At 39.5% G+C, this 13,137-nt stretch overlaps 1 protein-coding gene across 7 annotated transcripts in view; it reads left to right on the forward strand.

Annotated features, from left to right (window-relative positions):
• The window catches only part of FHIP1A (FHF complex subunit HOOK interacting protein 1A), a 91,716-nt gene that overhangs the window by 70,162 nt on the left and 8,417 nt on the right, over positions 1–13,137 (forward strand). For all 7 annotated transcript variants that reach the window (XM_071742942.1, XM_071742935.1, XM_071742936.1 and 4 more), the window contains 4 exons: positions 4,636–4,803; positions 8,404–8,483; positions 9,900–10,087; positions 10,557–11,597. In XM_071742942.1, the coding sequence (XP_071599043.1) occupies positions 4,636–4,803; positions 8,404–8,483; positions 9,900–10,087; positions 10,557–11,597 (1,477 nt within the window). The remainder of the gene's footprint in view (positions 1–4,635; positions 4,804–8,403; positions 8,484–9,899; positions 10,088–10,556; positions 11,598–13,137) is intronic.

The following is a 13,137-nucleotide window of genomic DNA, read 5'->3' on the forward strand; positions in this document are numbered from 1 at the left end:
AGTGTTCAGCCTCACCATCTAATCAGTCATCAGAGGAGGCAAGAAAAAAATTTGCTAGAAATTATTACATAATTAGAGAAGGCTAGAAGTGTCTTTCTGTTTTCAGTCTTCTCTAATCAAATATCAGTGTGATATCTCTCATTCCCTTTTGTAGCAGATTAAATCTTCAAAAATATCTACAATAACTGATTTTTTTTAAAGAAAAACATGTGGATGAGGTTTTAAATTGTATCTTTAGATGTGTATGTTAACATTTAGATGTATACTGAAAAAATTTTGCAACAATTTGCTATTGTTATAAGTACAGTTAATTAAAATAGAACTGGTAGAATACCAGTCTAATTAAAGCAGTGGGTATGGATTTTTCTCATTTTTCATTTTAAATCCTACAATTTTTTTCTTAGGAGCAAAGATTTCTCTGGTCTTTACCATTAGTAGAAAGGACCAAATGCAAGGAATGCTGCTTGTTGATTTTTATTTTTTGGTTGTGGCAATGTTGGATTGTAATATTGCAATATCTTCATTAAAACATAGCTTGAAATTTGGTTACTTAGAAAAGGCTTTTCTAGAAAACTATCACGCCTTAGTTTTATTAATCTTTTCTCATGGTATTTTTCTTGATACTGGAATTATTAGAGGTGAGGAATTTTCAAATAAAATTATCGGATTTTGGATGTGTGAAAGTTTTGTCTTCTTTTTATCAACATGTCAAAGATGCTCAGTTCTGAGGACTACCTAAGTTACTTTTACTACAGTCCAATTTCTCCATGTTTACAACGTTTTGTAAGCTGACTGTAGTCACATGCTTGACATGGATATTAAATGTTTAGTTCTCTAGGAACATTTGTTCTTTTGTTGTTTACCTAAGTACTGATTTGAATTTATTAGAAAGGATTTCCCTACTTTGTCTCATGAGACATGAGTTTAAGGAGAGACAGACAGCAAGCTGTGTGAATGAATCTTAGCAGTGTAGCTTTGGTAACTTAGAAAACTGAGAGAACAGAGATCTTTAATTAAAACTGCCCAAACTGAACAAGTCTCACTTCCAGTACTCAATGTATTATGTATGAATGCCATCTGTAGAAAGGCTTTACAGAGTTAAAAGGATTTTTGCCAAAGCTGGATTTTGCCTACTGTAACTGATTTGCAACATCCTTCTCTGGTTAATTGCAAAAAAAAGTGAGTTCTCTAGGGGTTCATTCAGAACAGGTTAATGTGTCCCGTTGAGTAAAAGGAAAATTAGCTTCATGGAGCTATAATTAATCTTGTTGAGTATTTCTCGAGGTGCCTCAAATATTTAAAGTTACACTTACTCTCAGATAAGGGAGAAGCAAACCCAAAATGTAAATTGGCAAAATAAATACAATTCTAAAAGCTCAGATGCCTGCTTTCCAGGTTAATTCTCTTTCCCTAAGCTGCATACGTGGCTTTCATTTCCAGTGCTGAAAAGCAGTATTTTTGTTTGATTTGATCTTGTGAGGATCCAGAAGGATGGTGTCTGGGCTGGTTCATGTGGACAAGTTGGGCACAAAGTGTGACTGAGAGAGTGAGAGCTCTGAAACTTCTGGAACATGATAACACTGTAATAACTTGTACATAATAATACAAATAGTATATAATATTATATAATAATAATAATAGTAATAATATATAATAACACAAATAATAATACACTTGTATTATTTGTATTTATACACTTGTAATAACTTGTAACTTGTACAGTGTTAGCTTGCCTGCTCTGAGTGTAGCAAGCACAGTGAACTGTGAAATGGATCCTAAATTCCTTTACTGCAAAAGTTTCAAGGACTGTTGTGGATAAGGCAGTGAAAAAAATTCAATTATTAACAAAACTTGGTCTTCTTCCCTCATTCTCAGGAAATGATAAAGCAGATTCTTCTTTCCCAAGAAGAACTAAAAATGAAGTGTAATGCAGCACCCTGCACATAAAACCTTAGTTCAAGCAATTAAGATTTAACAAGGTTATAAGTAACTCCTTTCTGATATATTTGGCCATCATTAATCATTGGCTGGTGCTTCCAGCTCTGTTTTGTGCTATCAGTGAGGTATTGTCTATGATAAATATAATTTCTTTTTTTGCCTCATCCCCAGGCTGTTAGGAGCAATGAACATCCTCTCAGAATTGAACATTTCCAAAGTAGTCTCTAGCTGGCTTTCTCTGCTCTTTGTTTCATTCATGAGACACACTCTGAAATGCATGGGCATTTCTCTCACTGATACAAATGTAGGATGAGTTATCCAGAGAGCATCCATTTCATAAAAAGGTCAGTGCCCTTGTGTATCTGCTGGCTTTTTGTTCTTTAATTTACAGTTTTGGCATTTTATACATACACATAGGCCAGTTCCTCAGCTGTCAGTGAACATCTGTGAAACCTACAGGCCAACAATGTGCTTCTTTTTCCCTATAAAGGATGAAGGAGAAGTGACACAGAGACATAATGATGTATTTCTTCTGCCTGGCCTTTCCTTGGCAAGAGGGTTTAAACTCTTTGAACTGAATGCTATCATAATGATATCACATGATGGATTTCCTTGGCTTTGCTTTTTACAGTTTGCTGCTGTAAAAAAATCCAAAACAAAAAATAAAGTCAGTACTCAGGGTAGCAGTCAACAACTTTAATCAGAAAGCCATTCTTTTTTAGCTCACCTTTTGACTATTGCAAAAGAAAAAAAAAAAAAAAAAGTTAATCTCCAACCCTGTGAGATTGGTTTCACAACCCTGGCTTCTTTCCTGAGCAGGTTTTTTTGTTTTTTGTTTGGTTGAAATGTGGCAGTAGTCCTCTAGATAAGTGTATGTGTGCATAAGCATGGTTTTTTTAATCATATTTAAAGTAATACATAATTTGAGTTATGTCTAACCACAGTCTTAATGCTGGTAATTTGTAACTTTGGGGTGCTCAACCTAGTAATTTTTTATTCTTTTTTCACTTGACACTTGTAGGGAAGGGAGGAAAAATGAATTCGTAAACTGTATTTTGAGTTGGAATATATGCTAGTAGATATTATTATTTGAAAGAACTATATTCTCATTTTTTTCTTTTGGTATTGCTGAACATACAGCTGCAAATCTTGAAAATCTGTAAATCTGTCTAGCTGTTGCTTACTTAGTCTTTAAGAGCTGATAGGTCCTGTGGAAGTGTGCCTCATTCATTTCCTTTCACTGTCACGTTTTAGTGCTTGATTTTGACCAACCCTACTGCAATAAATGCAGAAGGTGAACTTATTTTCCATCCTGGTGAAAAACTCTACTACTTCACTTTTTTCCTAGTCCCAAAATGAGCTAGTAGCCCACTTATTTATGGATGGTGTAGCTGAGTATTCAAACAAAGCCCCAGAATGACCTTAGGCTCAGAGCTTCTCTGTGCCCTCCTCACTGGTGTCCATTGGTGTCCATAATGTCTGCAAGCTGCATGCAGCATTCCTGTGTTCTGTGTAACCAGCCAGAAGCAGCTTGTGATCTTAAATGCTTTAAAGAGAACACTGGCAGCATGAACATTGCTGTGTACGTGGCTAACATGCAGCATAATGGAAGAGGAATTTTAATATTTACAGCATGTTACGTAAATGCTGCCCTTCTGAGTATTTTCTAAATCCTCTTAGCTCTTATGTGACAGCTTTGATTCTTTTTTTTTAATAAAATCAGTCTTTTCACTTATCCTGCTAAGTTTGGTAAACAAAAGATGTTTAATACTTCCTTTCATATAGGCAGATTCTTGTATTTAAGGGTTTATCTTTGTGCACTTAAGCTTATTAGGTTCCTAGGTAACTATTTTTAAAAAAGCTGACTTTGCAACAGTGGTGCATGGTGCAGAGGTGGCTTTTGGAATTCTCTGTGCTTTGCCAGTGCACTCCATGAATAGATAAGCTCCAAAGGATTGCCATAAGCAGAGCAGTGTGGGTTATGGTATGCAAATGTCATATGGATATTTGAACTGTGTTTCGAAACACAAGTAGTAGTGAAGATTTTGGGGTGTGCCACGTATGTATGTGCACACTCCTCCTGAAAACTGAGGTGAGGAACTGAGCTGCAGGAAGACAAAAAGAAGGAGAATTGTGGCAAAATTCTGGGTAGCTGAGGATTTTTTCCTTACATTTCTATAACCAAACCTAATTTGTACTTTGCTTTGTGCCGAGTCAGTTGTTTTTAATAAAGTGGTAGATGCAGGTATTCACAACATCTCCTGAAGGAAAACAGAAATTCTCCTGAAGGAAAACAGAAATTCTCCTGAAGGAAAACAGAAATTCTCCTGAAGGAAAACAGAAATTCTCCTGAAGGATAACAGAAATTCTCCTGAAGGAAAACAGAAGTGTGGTGCAGAAGAGCTGACATGGGCAGGAAGGTTGTAGGGAGCTTCTAGCATGATTTGGCTCCTTTATTGCAGTATGTGTGAGATTTGTGAGGTTTCTTGGGTTTTTTCCTGGGAAAGCCAGGTAAGAAATGTGTTCAAAATGCTTGTGAGTCATTCTTTGCAAAATTTAAAGGAAAAGACCTCGATGTTTTTGTGGCAGTGCTGTGTGTGGAGATCTTCAGAGTTTTTGCCAGGCATACGGTTGCAGAGAATGCACGGATGCCTTGTGTGGGTGGAATGCTTGCATTTACCTGCTTTTTGCTTGTAGGTGACCGTGGAAGAAGTGATGGCTACCACTGCATACCTGGATCTCTTTCTGCGCAGTGTCTCAGAGCCAGCCCTCCTCAAGATTTTCCTCCGTTTCATTTTGCTGCACCGCCACGAGAACGTGCACATCCTGGACACCCTCACCAGCCGCATCAACACCCCCTTCCGGGTAAGGCAGGCAGGAGGTTTGGATACTCTGCATGGACCTAGGTTAAATATTTAAATGGGAGATTCTATATATTCAGTGGGGATGTGTTTAACTAGGAGTTTTCTCCCCACACCCACCGGTGCGATCTCTTCGCCCCCCTCATTTTTTTTCCTGTGTGATGACATTTAGCTACCACTCTACTAAGCTGATGAATGTGTGAGGTGAGATAGCGTGGGATGAAGATTTAGGGAAGTCTGGATTCAGATTCTGGATGCTGTTGAATTAGTGCTGCCATAGATAACTCACCTTGGGACCCATACATAGGCTTGTGGTGAGGAGCATTTTTGATCTTTGGAACTTTGCCAAGCACCGTGCATTTTCAAATAGCCTCTGAGGGAGACTATGGGAGCCCTGTGAGGATTTCTCCAAATAGATTCACGTTGTGAATCACTGCATTGCCAATATATTTCTCAGGAATCGAGTCTTTACTGTTGTAACATGTAACTGTGATGCTGCCTGCTTTCTTTTTTTGATTAAAAGAAGGTGCTTTCTTGCTCAAGTGATCAGATGACTGCGGTTTCTTTGCCTTCACTCCCCTGTGTAGTGAGGTTTACCTCAGATTTGCAGTGAGCCCCTTCTCAGCCTGGGCACGATGCACCACAGTGGCTGGAGAGCTATCTGACAACAGTAAAGTTACCTTTGCTAACAGTTGGATCTTCTGGCAGAGAAAATGACTACTTGTTGCACTGGACTACCCTTCTGAACCTTGTTTTGCTGGCAGTCTTGGCTGAATCTTGTGTGCTGCACAGCTTTGTGGCTGACATAAAGAATATTGCTTTAGTGCAGGTACAAGAGAAGGCAGAACACCAGCATGTGCATTAAATTGTGAATTAGGAACAGTAGATTCATCTGAAATTTGTTTTGAAATGTGAGTGCATGCAAATATGGATATATTCTGCTTTTACTGCATCTCTAAGATGGATTAATTCTGAAAACAGAAGGAGATTCTGTCAGTACAAACTGTTGTCTCTGCTAATCATTAATTACTGTTTCATAGGCAAACAAGATGGGAATTGTAAAGAATTCTGCAGCCCTGAACAACTCAGGATCTCAGCTGAAATGGTGCTGTGATGCTAAATGAGTTTTCTGCAGTATAGCTTGGCCAGGTGCAAAAGCCAGAACTGCAGCCTTCTGTGTTTCTGTAGCACAAAAGCTGCATGTGTTATTATTGATGAAAATACCTATTAATAATGAGCAGGATTAAACTTACCTACAGACAAGCAGACAAAAGGACTTGTAAAAATACTATGTCCCCTTTGTCTCTTGAACGTATATTAAATCTTTTTTTTTTTTTAGATACAAAAATAGACTAGTTTTACTTCTTCAGATGATTCTTGATTTGCAATAGGGTTGCAAAGACAAATGGTTCTTCATAAACTGAAATTTCCTAAATACAGGAAAATTTAAAGCACTAGCTTTTTTTTTTTTTTTTTTAGAACTTTCACAGTATATTGGAAAGTTAGACTTGGCACTTGGCTCGGAGTACATTTCTCAGAGGAAATGAGAATTTATGTCTGTCCCCTGGATAAAACACCTTGCATGCAAGGATCTGTCTTCTTCCAAAAGCTTGTTGTGGAGCTCTTAAATTCCTGTTCCTGTTAAGAACTCCAGTTCTGGTTATTTGTTCTTCTCTTGCCCTTTTACTTTCTCCATCTGTTTCTGTAGACATGACATCTTTGGGCTATCTAGCACCCTCCTGTTGGCTCCAAGTACAAGCAGTGACAGTGGTGGCAGGGCAACAAGTTTGAGCTCTACTTTGATTCACTGGAAGCTGGGTCAGGAGCATTCCCTGTTGTCTTGTTTCTGCTTTTGCCTTTCTCTTGTTCTTCTCCAGGTGTTCATTCAGTGACCAAACTAGGGAAGGAAATCTAAGAAAATTTTCCTTTTCACTTTGCTGTTTAACTCTTCCACTGATACAGCTACTAAATGAGGGAAAATACATACATGTATATATATACATTTTTAAGAAATATATGCATTAATCTGGTCTTGATCACCACTGGCAGTCAATCATATTGCAGGGAAGCTGAGTCTCTGGTCTGAAAGAGAACTGTAAATGGTGAAAAAAAGTCTTGAAGTTGACATTATTAAGAAAATGTGGGCTGGAGAGAGGAACATAGCAACATGCTGCTGCAGAGCTAAAATAGAGCATTTTAACAGGGGAGTGAGGGAAACACCTGCAGAGAAAGGGAGGAAATTCCATAGTGTGGAGGAGAAGACATGCCCAGGAAGGATGCTGGATTTAATCATGAACAAATTGTGAAGGTTGTTCAGCAACTGAAAAAATGAATTTGAGAACTATCTGTAGCTTTGTCCTTATTTTGTCCTAATCTGTTCCATTTGTTAGCTACTGAAAAGTTGAATTACTTTCATATATTAAAAATTTTATTTTCCGTAATACAAGGAGAGGCAAGATTGAAAGACAAATTTGAAATTCCAGCAAAGAAACAACTTATGCTAAAAAATTCTCACAGGAGTCAGCTTCATCCTGGAGTTGAAGCCAGCTGTGAGGTTCTGATTCTAGGAGAGAGCAGTGCAGGGAATGTGCCCAAGGAAATAGTTGTTAAGAGGTAGGGAAATGACGGTGCTGTGGTCCATGAAAACCAGTGGAAACTTACAGCTCAGGCTTCTACCATGCTGGAAATTACTGTTCAGTCTAGCAAATGTTTGGCAGGTAGAAATTTACTGTGCAATAGCTTTGAAAGTGTTGTATGCATAATTAGTGACCAAAAAAAACCCTGTAGAAGTAAGGCCCATGTTTCTAGTCTGTCCTAAAGCTCGTGTGAAAGTGAGACACCAATCTCAGAATGGGTTTGACTCGTTGTGACTTTTGTCTCTACTGAGTTTGACTTCTGAGTTAGGGATACATTTGATCAGACTTGTGCCAAAAAGTCAAATGTGAAATTCCAACGAGGAGTCCTCTCCTTCTTTCCCTTCCTGGTCCCACAGAAAGGATCTTGATGCCTTCTTATGGTTCCCAGCCATTCAAGAGACTTGTAGTGGAGGGATTGTGAACACTTCATACAGTGAAGATTCTGGTTTTAAAATTATGTGTTTAGTCCTGCTCTATGACAGTACATTAAGCTATATGTATAGAAGCACTCAGCTTCTTAATGCACAATCATTAATAATTTCTTCTACTTAAAGCATTAGAAACTTGAGATAGTTTAGAACTTTTCTTTCAGAAAAGGTCTTTAGTTGGTTCAAATTCTGTTTCAGAGGTAAAAAACTAACACAGTGTCTTGGAAGTTACAGTGTTCACTTCACGCTGAGTTAAATGAATTTAATAAATTTTAATACTATTGAAGACTGGCACATTGTTGCTTTTTTAATACCTTATTTGAAGGAAAATTCAGGATTGTATTTTGCTAAAATATAACATGTATAGCACTAGACAACATTTTAAAAATCCCATAGAAGTGCTTACAAATGAAATATCACACTAACAGTGTCTTATAAAGCATGATGTTCTGGAAGACCCATTTTGTAGTGTGAAATGCAGAGAAGATTGGAAAGGTACAATTTTCAGAAGAAAAACTGACAATTTCTATAATTTTCCAGCTCTGTGTGGTCTCCTTGGCATTGTTCAGAACACTCATTGGCTTGCATTGTGAAGATGTGATGTTACAGCTAGTTTTAAGGTAAAGCCCTAACTCCTTTTTCCACTCTTTATCCTAATTCTGGGACATACAGTCTCTGCCTATGCATGCAGAGCTGGATAAGGGTCCCCCAAGAGAGCAGAAACTACAAAGATAAGAATATTTATGATCCTTACAAAAATCTACCAGACCTGAAGAACTGTGATTTACATCCTGCGATCTTCAGGAGCCAAGAGATTTTTCTTGTGATTTATTTCTATAAAAGTGAGAGAAGAGCAGCTAAGAATATATTTATCACCTACAAAATGCTTATTCACTGCTTCTAAATGTATAATTCTTCTCTCCTGCCTGTTTTCTCTAGTGTATTATACACTGTGATACAGGGCTATAGACTTCTTTGCAGCCTCCACTTTCCTTCTTGTTATCCACCTCTGTGAGTCCTCTCTCACCAAGACTGCTTCAGGTTCTTGAAATGTTGTGTAATGTTCTAAATGTACTAAATTACTTTTAACTGATAGTTCTGTGCATTGCTTCAGAATGCCCACGTACAGTTTTGGTGTATGTATTAGATAAGAACTGATTATTTATCTGGAAATATTGATGTAACTAAATTGTGGCACTGTAGGTCACACGAATGTTTCAGACACTTGTTTGTCCCCCTGCCCACAGGCATTAAGCTGAAATTTCATATAGCTCTGGGTGCTGTGCCTGGGAATGCTGTTAGGATCTCAGTGAACTCAAGTATGTTGCTACTGTAACAGCAGTAGAGTGCTGTATTTAATCTTATTTTTGATTATTTAAGGAATCCTTAAATTTGTTTGCATTTTAAATGGCAAAACTTCTCATTAACACCGAGGCTTTTAATAAAGATCTCTTAAAATTTAACAGAAGTGCTCTAAAGAACTTCAGCACAAGACTCTTTTTCCTTTATTCCTTGAATTCTCCCTATAGCTTTTTCCCTCCTCTGCCTGAGAGCTCTGTTATCTGCTGCAGTAGAACACCTTGATGACCCTCCCTTCCTTTTTGCTGACTGCTTGTCTGGCACATGTCTCTCTCTTGATTCCCAGGAAAAGAAATAAATTAAAGATTCTGAGACAGAACTCATACCTAGCAGGGCCAAACCACTCTGCTGGCCTTTGACATTTGCTCACCCCATACTTCTTGCATCCTTTCTTACAGCAAGTTTGCTCTGACCTGCAAAGGATCATTCACTTCCCAGTTCTGATGTGAGTGATCTCCTACCTCTGCTCAACTTGGCAGTTCCTCATCAAACAGCAGCTTTGCAATATAGAGCCAGCATTTCATGCTCTTTAGAGGCTTAAAACATGGATCACTGTCAAGATTATTACTGCTTCTTTTAATTTAGAGTGGCCAGAAAGGTGGGAAGGGAATTGTTTATGTTGTTGCTTTCTCCAACATGAAAGGCTGATGAAGTAATGCTTGACACTGCTGTTGCAGGTATTTGATCCCATGTAACCACATGATGTTGAGCCAGCGATGTGCTGTGAAAGAGAGAGACTGTTACTCTGTATCTGCTGCAAAACTGCTTGCCCTGACACCAGTCTGCTGCTCCACTGGGATCACCTTGACACTTGAAAGCCAAGGAAAAGATTACATTCTGTGGACAAAAGCAGCACAAACTGAAGGTAAATGGTACTTGGGAGAAGAACAAATCATGACCTGAGTTTGATGCAGCAGCAGCTCATAGGAGTACCTGGGGGAAGGATGGGAGGGACTGGAAATGTAGTGGGCAACAATAAACCAGGCAAGCCAGGACTGAAAAGATTATTTAATTCTTTCTCTGTGACCAGGTCTATTGAAACCTTATAGTAGCAGCTATCCAACTTGCTTATGCATCCATGATAATAATGTACAGATACCTCACTGCAGCTCTTGCTGCCAAGTGGTTTTATGGTTTGTTTGCAGGCTGGTCTCACAAATATCTTAAGTTACAGCTCTGCTTTGGCAATACAGACAAGTTGCATGTTAATGAGCAAAACTCTTAATCTTTATACTTTGATCTTCCTGCCTTATTGGATGATTGGGACTAAAGATTAGATAGAAAAATTCTGGGCTGTTTTACGTCATGGTGTGAGTAATCTTCTTTACTTTCAGATTGTGGTAGACGTTCTTCTGAATCTACTTGCATTGTGGAATATGGAAGAGCTGTGGACATCAGCTATTTGCAGTACCTGGCAGAAGCTCAGGAAGCCATCCTCCAGTGTCTGAAAGATTGCAAGGTTTGGTCTGCCTTGTATGATGGAATAAACCCTGATCCAGACACCTTTATCCAAACGCTTGCTGAGGAGAACAGCACAGACGTGGAAAACCCCATGTTTCGGCTCCAGCAAAGGACACCCAGCATGTGCAGCTCCTCTCAAGGAACTCCTTTTGGTGAGAAGATGCAGCTGGAGCTAGAATGGGATGATAGCTATGACACAGGGATCTCTCCTGGTTCTGATGTGAGCTCACAGCAAACGTATGATGATCTGGGAAGCACGGAGATGCAGCCACCTGCAGAGCCACCGAAACACATTAAAGAAATGAAGAAAAATGCTATCATGCTCGTCAAGGGATCTTACATAGAGGAATCAGACTTTCAGGATGATGTTATGGTTTACAGGTTATATGCCCAGAAGGATGCTCCAGATGATAACTCCAAGGAGAAAAGTTTAAATGTAGCCAGAGAACATCAAGTCCAAAGACAAACTGCAGTTAATGGGCCTATTGCAAAGACCCAGCTAGAAATGGACTTGGATGATGAGCACAGTAAGAGAAATTCAAGCTTGACTCAAGGTGTAATGAAAGAACAAATAGACCAGAAAATGATTGAGATTGATCCACAGCCAGACTTGGAGTTGAAGCTTTCTCCTCAGGAGGCAGATCATAACTTAAGTGTAGGACTGCTGAGCACAGATGGTGAGGATTTCATTGCACAGTATGACAAAATTATTAAGGAACTGGATCCAAACAGTGCAAGCTTGGTGGAGCAGAAGCTGGATGCTCCTGACCCTATTTCTCCTGCAGAAGAAGAGGACGACTTTGAGAATTTCTCAGCAGATACCCCTTCAGCAGAGAACATGCCATCTCCCTTTGGACCAAAAGAGGATGTCTCTCCCAGGCACGCTTTGAGGAGCCAGAGTACTCCATTTACAGGTGGAATGTCCTGTTAATTCCATACTTAACAAGTACAGGAAGGCAGGGTGATTAAAGGGGGCCATACAAGATGACACCATGTGGTGCACAGCACAAGCATGGAGCAAGGGACAGTCCTGGCACTAAACATGGTTCAGCCCAAATAGCTGACACTGGTCCAAGGAGAGTGAGAGATCCCACATGAAAGCAGAGCAAAGCAATCAATGTGGTGACAACAAACAGTGGTTGCTCAGGGGTGGGGAGGTTGGCCATAAAATCTTGACTTGTTTATATGTCATCATTCCCGAGAAAGCTTTTGCAGTTGAAAGCAGGTTGGAGCAACACTTGAAATTTAGCAGGCCTGGGTAAATGATGGGTTTTTCTGGTGGCTTTCCTCTCTGACGCTGTGGCTCTAGTATTGCGTTGCCTATTTTTTCCCCTCTGCTATTTCATATTTCAGCACCAGGTGGCAGCTCTGACGCCAGGTCTGCCCGTGCCTGGGTCCATGCTCTGCCCTGGCATCCTGTTCCACCCAGCCCAGGTCTGCCCTCGGCGTTGAGGTGTGTTTTTATCTTGTGCCAGGCAGCAACTTAAGCTTGGTCTCCTCAGTCTGTCCAAGTGCTGCCGGAGGTTACAGTGGGCTTTTCATCTGTATTTGCACAGCTCCTTGCACTGCAGGCTCCTGATCTTTAGATCTCCTAGATACCACAGCTATGCAAATAATAAAAAATCATACTGTATCTAGGCTTCCTCATCCAAAACAAAACCTCTATAAGATGGCTTCTCATTCATTTGAAAGGAGGAGGAAAACATTAGTGCATGACCACTGAAATGCAGCTCTTTCTGGTCAGCTGTGGCCAGCAGGCCTGGCACTGCTTCTTAGTGGAAAAAATTCAGCCTGTTTTTCAGTCAATTTGCTGTTTTCTCTGGGGTGGCAATTTCCTTGTACCAGAGGCTAATCACATTCAAACCTTTCTGTTTCCCATTATCTGCTGTCAAATGTAGCTCAAAAATGGTGTCCCTGCCTCTCATTCTTCACAGAGTCCTTCCTCCCATTTGTTCTTTTCCAAAAACCCCTCAGCAGTGTACTCTCCCCCCTCCAAAAAAAAAAACCAAAAACCAAAACCCAAAAATACAACCCCAAAACCCCACAAAAAACCATAATTGAACAAAACAAAAAAGAAACAACACAAAGAGCCTTGCTGTTTGCTCCCCATCCACAGCATGTTTTACTTTTAGGTTATTTTCCTTGCTTTAATGGAGATCTTAGTGATTGTATGTAAAGAGGTACTCATAAGACTACCTCAGAAAAGTTGAGATTGCAGTGTATTTCCGTATAATAATATATTTTATTTGGAGTGCTATATTAATTTTGCAGATGGGTATGATAAGGATTTTTTGTTGCTTTCAATGTTTTGGGATGCTGCTGTGGGGTAAGGCTTCTCCCTGCAGAACTGAATAACCAGACTGAGGTTCCCACACCCAGTAAGTGTCAGCAGTGCAGGGATGTTTCCCTCGGGCCTATGGATCTAGGAAGAAAATGTCCTGTTGGTGTCTATGT

This window comes from Heliangelus exortis, chromosome 4 (genome assembly GCF_036169615.1).
Source record: "Heliangelus exortis chromosome 4, bHelExo1.hap1, whole genome shotgun sequence".
In the NCBI taxonomy this organism is placed as follows: Eukaryota; Metazoa; Chordata; class Aves; order Apodiformes; family Trochilidae; genus Heliangelus; species Heliangelus exortis.